The following is a 13019-nucleotide window of genomic DNA, read 5'->3' on the forward strand; positions in this document are numbered from 1 at the left end:
CGATGACGATGACAAGAGAGGTAAGGGGGTTTGGGTTAATTTTTAAGGGAGAGGGTCGTGCTGGGGTAGTGATTGTGTAGTGTAGTGTTGTGTTAGTGTAGTGTAGAGTTGTGGTGGTTGTTTAGTGTAGGGTCGTGCTGGGGGAAGTGTAATAGGGGTTAGGGTAGTGTTGTAGTGTTTGTGTAGTGTAGGGTCATGCTGGGGGTAGTGTTTTAGGGTTTAGGGTAGTGTTGTAGTATTTGTGTAGTGTAGGGTCATGCTGGGGGTGGTGTTTTAGGGTTTTGGGTAGTGTTGTAGTATTGCGTCATGCTGGGGGTGGCGTTTTAGGGTTTTGGGTAGTGTTGTAGTGTAGGGTCATGCAGGGGTAGTGTTTTAGGGTTTAGGGTAGTGTTGTAGTGTTTGTGTAGTGTAGGGTTATGCTGGTGTGTAGTGTTTTAGGGCTTAGGGTACTGTTGTTGTGTTGTAGTGTAGGGTCATGCTGGGGGTAGTGTTTTAGGGTTTAGGGTAGTGTTGTAGTGTTTGTGTAGTGTAGGGTCATGCTGGGGTTAGTGTTTTAGGGTTTTGGGTAGTGTCGTAGTATAGGGCCATGCTGGGGGTAGTGTTTTAGGGTTTTGGGTAGTGTTGTAGTGTAGGATCATGCAGGGGTAGTGCTTTTGGGTTTAGGGTAGTGTTGTAGTGTTTGTGTAGTGTAGGGTCATGCTGGGGTGTAGTTTTTTAGGGTTTAGGGTAGTGTTGTAGTGTTTGTGTAGTGTATGGTCATTCTGGGGTGTAGTGTTTTAGGGTTTAGGGTAGTGTTTGTGTAGTGTAGGGTCATGCTGGGGTTAGTGTTTTAGGATTTTGGGTAGTGTTGTAGTATAGGGTAATGCTGGGGGTAGTGTTTTAGGGTTTTGGGTAGTGTTGTAGTGTTGTAGTGTAGGGTCATGCAGGGGTAGTGTTTTAGGGTTTAGGGTAGTGTTGTAGTGTTTGTGTAGTGTAGGGTCATGCTGGGGTGTAGTGTTTTAGGGTTTAGGGTAGTGTTGTAGTGTTTGTGTAGTGTAGGGTCATGCTGAGGTTAGTGTTTTAGGGTTTTGTGTAGTGTTGTAGTATAGGGTCATGCTGGGGGTAGTGATTTATGGTTTTGGGTAGTGTTGTAGTGTAGGGTCATGCAGGGGTAGTGTTTTAGGGTTTAGGGTAGTGTTGTAGTGTTTGTGTAGTATAGGGTCATGCTGGGGTGTAGTGTGTTAGGTTTTAGGGTAGTGATGTAGTGTTTGTGTAGTGTAGGGTCATGCTGGAGGTAGTGTTTTAGGGTTTAGGGCAGTGTTGTAGTGTTTGTGTAGTGTAGGGTCATGCTGGGGTGTAGTGGTTTAGGGTAGTGTTGTAGTGTTTGTGTAGTGTAGGGTCATGCTGGGGTGTAGTGGTTTAGGGTTTGGGTAGTGTTGTAGTGTAGGGTCATGCTGGGGGTAGTGTTTTAGGGTTTAGGGTAGTGTTGTAGTGTTTGTGTAGTGTAGGGTCATGCTGGGGTGTAGTGGTTTAGGGTAGTGTTGTAGTGTGTGTGTAGTGTAGCGTCATGCTGGGGTGTAGTGGTTTAGGGTTTGGGTAGTGTTGTGGTGTAGGGTCATGCTGGGGGTAGTGTTTTAGGGTTTAGGGTAGTGTTGTAGTGTTTTTGTAGTGTAGAGTCATGCTGGGGTGTAGTGGTTTAGTGTAGTATTGTAGTGTTTGTGTAGGGTCATGCTGGGGGTAGTGTATTGAGGTACTGTTGTAGTGTTTGTTTAGGGAAGTAAAGTGCTTTATGGTAGTGTTGGGGGGTCGTGCTGGGTAGTGTAAATGTAGAAAAAGGACTGTGTGTCAAGGGTGGGTGGTGCAGGAGTACTACAATAGAGTGTAGGGTAGTGTAGGGTAGGGTAGTGTACTTTTACTTACCTTTACAACTTTTACGAGTATACCTTTAACATGCATGCCTTTACGTTATAAAGGCATGCGTGCTAAAGGCATATTCATTCTAAAAGTTTTCGTTCTTTTAATTTGCGGACTAATAGTACATGCGGGATTATTTTTGCGGACTGATGATATGCGAGCTGTTTGTCTGCGGGATAACGTCATATATTCTTCTAATATATGTGTGTGTGACCTTAACATATTTAGGAAGGAAACATCTACATTAGGATTTTATTGTGGGGTTTACCATGGGACTACTATTACATTAAAAAAATCAAGGAAAGTAGAGAAAAAGATTAAGTCACGTTTGCTATTCAAGTCACATTTTTTTAGGATACCTTGAGCTGGAAGATGCAAAGAGCAAGTCCTATCTTTCCTGAAGTTGTTATTCGCTTACGTAAAAATCCTATATATTTTAGAGAAATTGAAAAACACAAATACCAGTTTCTTGTATGTACTCCTATCTAGAGCATGAAATGTTACCTGTCTTTGTGGCAAAGATATTATTCTTTGCATGAAAAGATGACTAAGTATAATTTCAAATTTCATTATCCAGATTTTATATATTTCTGTACACAGGCCACAAAGCTTTCTAAATCAGTTCCTGTGAGGACGGATTCGGATGTGAAGCCATTCGAAGAGAAGATGACAAAGAGGATATTGATATCTTGCAAGTCCCTCAATTTAAACCTTCAGTCGTGCATAAATGAAAATGAAAATGATCCAATAACTAACGTAAGTGTTTGGCATGAATGTTTGCTACAAAAAGGGCAAAGCTATGCTCATAATAAAATATCTAATGAAGACAACAGCAATCGGGTCTCACAAATTTTTATAGGGAGGGAATGATGAAAATTATTGGGAGCGGTACATCATTTTCCCATAAAGAATTAAATGAATACCTTATCTGTACTTGGGGGCCGATTATGATCGCGGACGGACTTGCGTCCGTCCGCGATCACCGAGGAGGAGGGGACGTCCGCATGGGCTGCGGAGTCCCTTCCTGTGCGATTAGGATGTGACCGCCACCCTGGCGGTCACATCCTCTATTTTTAACATTGCGGCGGGTGCGGCTTCAAGCTGCACCCGCGGCAATGTTAAAAATGCAGTCTTTGCATTTGCATGCAGAAAGAGGCAGGCACCGCAAATGCAGGGGGGTACCATAGGTACCCCCCATGTGTACCCCCCACCCCCCTTCACCTAGGGGGCCGCAACGGGCCCCCGCAGTGAAGATCCGCATGCTTTTCCACAGCGGAAAATCCGCCGCGGAAAAGCACTTTTTAAAGCCCATCCTGATATGGCGGACGGTGTCTGAGAGACACCGTCACCATATCAGAGCTTTTCCGCCGCGGTTGTAAGCCGACCGCGGCGGAAAAGCTGCGGACGGAAACCAGGACCCACCAGCCAACCCAATCCGCTGCGGTTTTTCCGCATCCTCTGGGCTTCTGCCGGCCCCGAGGATGCGGAAAAACCGCAATCATAATCGGCCCCTTGGTCTTGTTTAACAGGCTCTCATTCACTTGTTTCTTTGTGGCATGCTTCAACATCTAGCCCTTAACTGGTGTAGTCATCTACACTGGGTTGGCTCAGCCTCTCTCATGGGGTACAGAGGGAATAGGGAATAGTGAGCATAATAGGTGTATGTGGGAGAGTGATATTCATACTAATGCATTTGGCGACACCGTGAAATGGGAAAAAGTTAGATTAGAGTAGGATGGATGTAAGGTGGTATTTTCTTCAGTGTGTGTCTGGTATTTGTGTCATCACAATGCAGTGACAATTTGTTTGATAATAGGGGGTCTCTAGATCCTGTCAGAAGTTTAGAAGACATTTAGTTTTCCAGATCTTGACCGATAAGGAATTCAGCATCCATGATGAAAGCCAGAAGGCCTGATCTATTGTCCTCTCCTTCTTGCTCTTTAACTTCTCAAGTAGTGTGATTCTGCTGCAGGTGTTGTACAATCTATTAGGGATGTTAATCTTGGTTGCCAGGTGAGATAGATAGCTTGAAGTGACTATTATATAGATGATGCCTAGGAACCAACCTGAATGTTATGCGAGTGGGAAGAGAGAACTAAGAGAGTTCAATGAGGGTAGCTATGAGTATGCCATACTTCTAAACACACAGGTCATGGCATATAGTGTGCTCTACAGTCCTGGCCCCCCAGCTCTGGAATAGTCTTCCTCTCTCCATTCGCTCTATCCCCATCTACACACACTTCCGTAAAGCCCTCAAAACCTTTCTTTTCTCTCAGGCATTCCCTTCTTAGTCTCCCTGGGTTCCCTCTGTGAGCTTGATCAGGTCCCCAGTGCCAGGAAGCCGCTTGGCCGCAGTGCGCTCTATCAAATACTTTTTTAATTCATTCATTCATATAGGGTGTTTAGGTGGTTGTGAGGGACATCAACAAGGTATTTGTTGGAAACGTGAAGATAGGACAGGGTCCAAACTTGGACAGCATTCCTAAAGCCTAGTACCTTAATTTTCCATAGCAGAGACAGCCGGAGGAAGACAGGTTTGTCTTTTCTTTTGTGTTCTACTTTTTCCCTAATTTGGTGCCTATGCAGAAGGCCAGAATCATGGAGCTTGCAGTGACTAGGGAGTGAAGCTGTCAAGATAGATTCCCTAAGACCTCCTTCTGTATTTGTTGTCACTTCCTGTCAGTGGAAATGAGCAGAAATTCGATGTTTGTGGTATTGAGCCTGAGGTAACCTTTGATAGACATGTTCCATTCATGGTGAAGCAGTCCCCTCAACATTAAATGTGCTGACCATACCTTCAGATACAGTTGTGATGTTGGAATACTGATCGAAATCCTTGTGCAAGAGCAGAGCTCCAAGATCCCCTATACATAGATTGAATATCACTGGTTAGAAAAATAGAGCCTTGGAAATGCTGTGCACTACAGAGAAAGTTTTAGATGTGGAGGAATTCTTCCTATGAGTTGGCGTCTTTCCTTTAGATAAGACATGAGCCTCTGTAGAATGGTGCTGTTGAATACAAGTCTAGAAGTGAGGAGTGCCTGCACGGTCTGTGCAGAGATAAAGTTAAAGGCTTTTTGTAGGGTTGGATCATTGTGGTGTTGTAGATGATTCTAGGACTATAGTAAATATTCCCGATTTTATGCCCTTATGTGGCTATATCAAATCATACCCTTATACAGGCATACGAATCATACCCATATTAAGACATAGCCAATGCAGTCCAAATACTACAAGGCTACTCCCATAGACTCCTAGAAAGCACAACTTGTTCTTAAACAAACCAAGCCTCCAGCAGCCCGGGAATTCCCCCTGCTTCTGGCAAAGACTATAACTTATCTACTCATTCCCTGTACTAGGCTTAGGTTAGGTACACTGGGTTAGGCGTATCTTAGAACCACCAGTTGAGTACGTTTAGTCATTATTTTATCGTTGTATGTATTTTATCCATTTTAAGTATCTTATGGCTTAGAAACCATATAAATTAATTAATTAATAAATGCTTTTACAGTATTATTTCATAATACTCATTTTACTGTACGCACTTTACTTTATGACAAGTATTGCAATTGTAGCAATTCACTTCTGTTGCATGAGAAAGTAGACTGCTCAATAAATAACCACTTTTATTGAAAACGCCTGTCTCTTTATTTCTCTGCACTTCTGGTGAAACTAAGGATGCACAATTGACTGAGTGAAATATCTATCTATTGTTTCCGTGACTCTGGAGATATACTCCTTATTCTGGGGAAGCAAAGTAGTCATGTTTTTGCAGTTCTCTGAAACTAATCCCGTCTTGTCTATTCAGGAAAGTTAATGCATTCCTGTTCACTCGAGAAAGTTTCTAGTGACCTCTGAGCTAGCTGGCATTCATAATTAAGTCTAACATTTTCAATAGAGACCTAGTCGACCTTAGTCCTACGTCTACACTATCGTTTATGTTATTCCAATGCGCAGAGCCTATTGGGAATATAGGAACTACACTACAGTGGCGATGGCTGTTCATATGAAATTTGAAGAAGTGGTTGGTTCGAATCTTCAAGTAGTGATTCATCATGGAATTCAGAGAGTATTTAATGGTATCTAAGAGTGACTTGTTTCTTGGCTTATTTTGCCGTATGCGACCAATCCCCACCTTCAGAATTCCAGATTCCATCATTATTCTGTGAACACGCCCATCATCACTGTCTGCCCTTAATGGACTCAAAACTTAGGGAGAAGGAAGCATTGCTGAGGGTCAAAATAGAGCCACTGTTTAAATTGGTCATTGGAAATGTAAATGTTGAATGTGAGGCCCCTACTCCTCCCCTATGGCCTGAATGTACAATGGTAAGATCATTATGTGTATGGTGCAATCAGCCATGGAGCTATCACTGATGTATCTGCTGACCAAAAACAAGATGAAAGAACTGCTGTAATGAAAATGTAACACAACCATCCCTCATCACAAATACAAGGTGTGATAGTCTTGTCGCTCTTCCTCCAGATTGTTCCTAATGTGCAACCTTATCTACATAAACACATTGTTCCACTAAAGTCTGTCCACCTCTGCGAAAACATGGAAAGACAACAAAATGAACAATAACAGGAGTGAAAAAACCTTGAACCCAAACAACATACACAAGTAAAGATGGACATAACAACTGACCTTACAGACTGGATAGACCACTTCCGCCTTGCGGCACAAGAAAAATGCACTGAATCCATATTGGGAATCTGTTAGTACATGATTATTAGTTACCCATGCATCTAATCTATCAGGCACAACTCTCCCCATGATATTTGCAGATAAATCCCGGAGGGATATGGGTCAGTAGCATTTAGCATTCCCCTGCCCTTTAAAAGAAAAGAATTAGGGATGATTACACTATCTGTCCATCTCAGGAGAAACTAAGCTCCAAGTCATAAAACTGAGCGGTCAGTGACCACAATAAATGCTTACAAATCACCTTCATTTTGGTGTACAAGGGAACCCAAGGAAGCAATATGCTAGGGACCTTAGGGTAGCTATATCTATATCCAGAACAGTGGTCCCTAGACAAGGTACAAATTGTCAATCAAATAAATATAGGCTGAATAGACACTATATTCTTTGTCCAGCCGGACAGGTTTATTTTCAGTAAGAAAGGTTATTTGGAAATTTTTAAAAGTGTTAACAGCAGGACACCAGCAGATGGTGTCCTGCTGTTAACACTTTTAAAAATTTCCAAATAACCTTTCTTACTGAAAATAAATCTGTCCGGCTGGACAAAGAATATAGTGTCTATTCAGCCTATATTTATTTGATTGACAATTTGTACCTTGTCTAGGGACCACTGTTCTGGATATATACAAATCACCTTCAAGCTCAAGTTATGGTCCACATTTATCACCGATCATCACTGTTCTAAAAGGACCGTTGATAACGCCATTTGATAGCACAATGAAAGTACATAATGGGGAGGGGGCCTATTGTCCAATCCACATTAGATTTAGTTTGCAATTGGCCCCCAAAACATCCTTTTCCCTGACAAGATCATTCCAGATACTTCCCCCAAATACACCCTTAACAACTTTTTTAACAACTCTTACAAGAGACTACCTTGTCAGAGCAACAACAAGAATGAAGATAATGGGGGATGGGGGGAATTTGCACAATGATATCCTCCAGGCTGAGATGCCTGCTATCAAAGAAATAGATATGAGATCAACCATTATTGCTATGAAAGCCAGTATAACTTTGTGAACAAAGATAACCAATATAATGCATCCTTGAAGCATGAGCCTGACTCAAAACTAGTGTGGTGGTCAACACTAGATGCATCTTATAACTGTACTGGCAATTCAGATCTATTCGGATAAGGTGGAAACTCAAATTGAGGTGCTTCAAATGCTGGCTACTTATACCTAGATATGGAGTCAAAATTGAGCAACTTAAAGAGCCTAATACACAAAGTGCTTAATGAAAATCAAAAGCTTAAGGAGATGTGCTACTATGCTACAGTAATTGGTAAGCTGGCCACACTGCCTGAAAAAATGCAAACAGTGATCCACGATATTAAAAAATAACTTGCATCTGTGAAAGGCAACAATGATTCTATCAAAGAGTAAACTTGCTCGATGGCAATAAAATCCATGCCCCATGAGGTTAAAGTGGAAGATGCTGAAATCAATGTCATTGGAACTACAGAGGTAGATACAATGCAAACTAAAGAGGCTGAGCCCGAGCAAGAAGGCATCAAAATGTCAAAGAAGTATAAGAAATGGCAGAAAAATGTAATAAAGACAAGTGCAGAAAAAATTAACAGATGCTTATCCCAGCACCATAGAATATTTAAAATATTAGAGAAGGGTATACCCTCAAAGATATAAAATGCTCTTTAAGGGGAGTCCCCAACTCCGACTGACCAACGTCCATGGTCTGAAGATTTCCTTGATACCAGGCAAAAGGGCAGACTCGGGAACTTGCTGAATCTCTGACAGAATATCGAGAGACAGGATATCGACAGGCAAAATGTCGACGCTGGAATATCGAAGGCAAGTATATCGACACCCTATCTACAACATGGTAAGTACAAAAATATCGAAAATAAAATATCGATGTTCAAAATATCTTAATTAAATATATCGGGGTTTTTTGTTATTAAAAAAAGATATATAAAGTAAATAATACTTTTATATAATTTAAACTTATATAAAAATATTTTAGAATGTTTAAAATGAATAAATAATACATATTTAATATTAAGCAATTAATTAAAATTAAACATATAATATGTAATATATATATAATTAATTATAATATTTATTATTTTTTTAATTAATTTAAAATTATTAACAAATACTATAAATTACAAATACATCAACACTCATAAAATAATAACATAAATAAAAATAAATATTTATAATTAATACATAAAAAAATACATATACTTTCAATATTTAAAAAATAATTTAAGCACAACATTATGTAACATAATAAAAATATTATAAAATACATAAATAAATATAAATTATATTGGATAGCATAAGGCTAAAAATTACTATTCAAACTCCATAGGATGCAACAGTAGGGAAAGTGTTGGATAGCGGATAGGTAAAAATTACTATTCCCACTCCAATGAGTGCAACATTAGGGAAAGCGTTGGATAGCGTAAGGGTAAAAATAACTTTTCCCACTCCAGTGGGTGCAACAGTAGGAAAAGTGTTGGATAGTGTAGGGGGTAAAATTACTATTCCCACTCCGGAGAGTTAAACAGTAGGGAAAGCGTTAGATAGCAGGTGGGTAAAAATTACTATTCCCACTCCAGTGAATGCAACAGTATGGAAAGCGTTTAATAGCGTACGGGTAAAAATTACTATTCCCACTCCAGTGGGTGCAACAGTAGGAAAAGTGTTGGATAGTGTAGTGGGTAAAATTACTATTCCCACTCCAGAGAGTGCAACAGTAGGGAAAGCTTTGGATAGCGTAGGGGTAAAAATTACTATTCCAACTCCAAAGTGTGCAACAGTAGGGAAAGCGTTGGATAGTGTGGAGAGTAAAATTACTATTCCCACTCCAGAGAGTGCAACTGTAGGGAAAGCATTGGATAGCGGATGGGTAAAAATTACTATTCCAACTCCAAATGGTGCAACAGTAGGGAAAGCGTTGGAATGTGTAGGGAGTAAAATTACTATTCCCACTCCAGCGAGTGCAACAGTAGGGAAAGCGTTGGATAGCGGATGGGTAAAAATTACTATTCCCACTCCAGTGAGTGCAACAGTAGGGAAAGCGTTGGATAGCGTACGGGTAAAAATTAATATTCCCACTCCAGTGGGTGCAATAGTAGGAAAAGTGTTGGATAGTGTAGGGGGTAAAATTATTATTCCCACTCCAGAGAGTGCAACAGTAGGGAAAGCGTTGGATAGCGTACGGGTAAAAATTACTATTCCCACTCCAGTGTGTGCAACAGTAGGAAAAGTGTTGGATAGTGTAGGGGGAAAAATTATTATTCCCACTCCAGAGAGTGCAACAGTAGGGAAAGCGTTGGATAACGGGTGGGTAAAAATTACTATTCCCACTCCAGGGAGTGCAACAGTAGGGAAAGCGTTGGATAGCGTGAGAGTATAAATTACTATTCCAACTCCAGTGACTGCAACATTAGGGAAAGTGTTGGATAGCGTAAGGGTAAAAATTACTATTCCAACTCCATAGGGTGCAACAGTAGGGAAAGCGTTGGATACTGTAGGGAATAAAATTACTATTCCTACTCCAGTGTGTGCAACAGTAGGAAAAGTGTTGGATAGTGTAGGGGGAAAAATTATTATTCCCACTCCAGAGAGTGCAACAGTAGGGAAAGCGTTGGATAGCGTACGGGTAAAAATGTATATTCCCACTCCAGTGGGTGCAACAGTAGGAAAAGTGTTGGATAGTGTAGGGAGTAAAATTACTATTCCCACTCCAGAGAGTGCAACAGTAGGGAAAGCGTTGGATAGCGGATGGGTAAAAAATTACTATTCCCACTCCAGTGATTGCAACAGTAGGGAAAGCGTTGGATAGCGTACGGGTAATAATTACTATTCCCACTCCAATGTGTGAAACAGTAGGAAAAGTGTTGGATAGTGTAGGGGGTAAAATTATTATTCCCACTCCAGAGAGTGCAACAGTAGGGAAAGTGTTGGATAGTGGGTGGGTAAAAATTACTATTCCCACTCCAGGCAGTGCAACAGTAGGGAAAGCGTTGGATAGCGTAAGAGTATAAATCACTATTCCAACTCCAGTGACTGCAACAGTAGGGATAGAGTTGGGGATAGCATAAGGGTAAAAATTACTATTCCAACTCCAAAGGGTGCAACAGTAGGGAAAGCGTTGGATAGTGTAGGGAATAAAATTACTATTCCCACTCCAGAGAGTGCAACAGTAGGGAAAGCGTTGGATAGCGGGTGGGTAAAAATTACTATTCCCACTCCAGTGAGTGCAACAGTAGGGAAAACGTTGGATAGCGTACGGGTAAAAAATACTATTCCCACTCCAGTGGGTGCAACAGTAGGAAAAGTGTTGGATAGTGTAGGGGGTAAAATTACTATTCCCACTCCAGAGAGTGCAACAGTAGGGAAAGCATTGGATAGCGGGTGGGTAAAAATTACTATTCCCACTCCAGTCACTGCAACAGTAGGGAAAACGTTGGATAGCGTACGGGTAAAAATTACTATTCCCACTCCAGTGGGTGCAACAGTAGGAAAAGTGTTGGATATTGTAGGGGGTAAAATTACTATTCCCACTCCAGAGAGTGCAACAGCAGGGAAAGCTTTGGATAGCGTAGGGGGAAAAATTACTATTCCAACTCCAAATGGTGCAACAATAGGGAAAGCGTTTAATAACATAGATTTTTATTTTAACATACTTCTAAATAATGTTTATATTTGAAATAATGTATAATTAATTTTTCAAATACATCAACATCAATGAAAAACAATTAATAATTAATAAAACCAACTACATTTGAATAATTAATTGACAATAAATTAACAACAAACACCAATGAAAAATAATTATTCAATATTACTCACCAAATAGGACCAACCAGACCGGTGACACAAGCATCAACCCTAGCATCAGGCAATCAGGGCAAGGCTGGATCAGGGGTTGAAAAGACTACAAATAATGGCAAGGTAGCGCCTGATAAAAACTCTGTCAAACAAAAAAAAAGCGCAGCCCCACAAAATAAAACGCCAGCGAAAACCCATGCTCACCCACCTTCTAGCGTAAATGGCAAGAAACAATCAAGGGAAGAGCTCCCCACCATTAGGTAAGGACACTGAAAGTAACGCCAAAATAGGGAACCCCACCCAAGCAAAGACCACCACACCAATAGCTGCAGCAAGAGTTAAAACAGGAGTGTGGTTCCACTCAATTAATCTACCACCGGAAGCACTACCCTATGTAGTTGTGCTAACAGGTGTACCGCCCCTAAAGGAAGACAAAAGAGAAAATGAAGTGGAGTTGGGGAACAAATGCGTACAATGGCTAAGATCTAACAAGCCATTACCTTTGCACATGTCTGGGGAAATATTGTCTGTCAGAAGGGGGCAATGGATAGGAAATGGTGCGAAAACTATTGCGGGGGATGTTATCACAATTAATTTTAGGGATACCTCTGTAGTTACCCACATATGTAACTCTCCCTTGTTGGGAGCACAAACTAACATGTACCCCTTACCTTTATCCTATTTCTACCCCTTACCACCCTCACATAGACTAACACAACCAAACAGGGTTCGAGTGAATAGGGTTCCATACCCTCTGCAGTTACATAGAGCAGACAATTGGCAGACTCCCTGGCAGTCATTCCCCCTTTCTTGCTGCAATGCACGCACACTGGAACAGGTTCTGTGCCTTGGACAATGTCGACTGACTCGAACAGAACAGAGAGTGCCAATTTCACCCAACTGAGGGCAGCTCAACGAAAAGAACTCGACAAATAGGGTGCTTGCCACTTACTGCCCCAGTAGAGACAGGCAGTGCCTTGATGGTACCCACTCATGAACCCATAGCAGTTGACCTAAATGACACCCCAAGGATTGGGCAGGCAATCGAGCCAAGGGGAGGACCCTCGCTAGACAAGATGGATACCCCAGTGGCATCGGGGGAGGCATCAGTCAGTAGCCCTATGGCGGCTGGCGCAAACAAGGATGAGTCTGAGTCTGGCATAAGAGTTATATCCTGGAACATTGCAGGGGTGGCAGCCAAATACAATGTGAAGGAGTGGAGAGATTTTATAACCAGTTTCCACATCATCTGCCTCCATGAGACCTGGGCTGTCGAACCCAATCAATTTTCACTGGAAGGGTTCAAAAGTTTTGGGGTCCCCGCAGTAAGGGCGCCTTCCGGAAGAGCTATTGGCGGACTCATCACATATGTAGATCTTCGCATCCAGGGGTGTTGGTCAAACCTGAGCTGGGACTCTATAAACATGCAAGCGATCGGCTTCTCCCACAAGGGTTTAAAAATCACACTGATAAACTGGTACAACGCAGTGGGTCCATTTGGCAGAAATAACACTATGAAAGAATTGGATGACCATTTTAAAAACAAGTCTTCAATCAATCATGCCAAGGGGTCACCATATACCATTCTAGCTGGAGACTTTAACTGCCATCTTTGCGAA

General features: G+C 41.5%; 1 protein-coding gene across 9 annotated transcripts in view; it reads left to right on the plus strand.

The window, feature by feature from the left end:
- DOCK10 (dedicator of cytokinesis 10) overlaps positions 1–13019 on the plus strand; it is a 1740483-nt gene that overhangs the window by 895572 nt on the left and 831892 nt on the right. For all 9 annotated transcript variants that reach the window (XM_086943899.1, XM_086943900.1, XM_086943901.1 and 6 more), the window contains exon 11: positions 2494–2649. In XM_086943899.1, coding sequence (XP_086800025.1) covers positions 2494–2649 — 156 coding nt within the window. The remainder of the gene's footprint in view (positions 1–2493; positions 2650–13019) is intronic.

The sequence above is a fragment of the Lissotriton vulgaris genome, chromosome 11 (genome assembly GCF_964263255.1).
Source record: "Lissotriton vulgaris chromosome 11, aLisVul1.2, whole genome shotgun sequence".
Lineage (NCBI taxonomy): Eukaryota > Metazoa > Chordata > Amphibia > Caudata > Salamandridae > Lissotriton > Lissotriton vulgaris.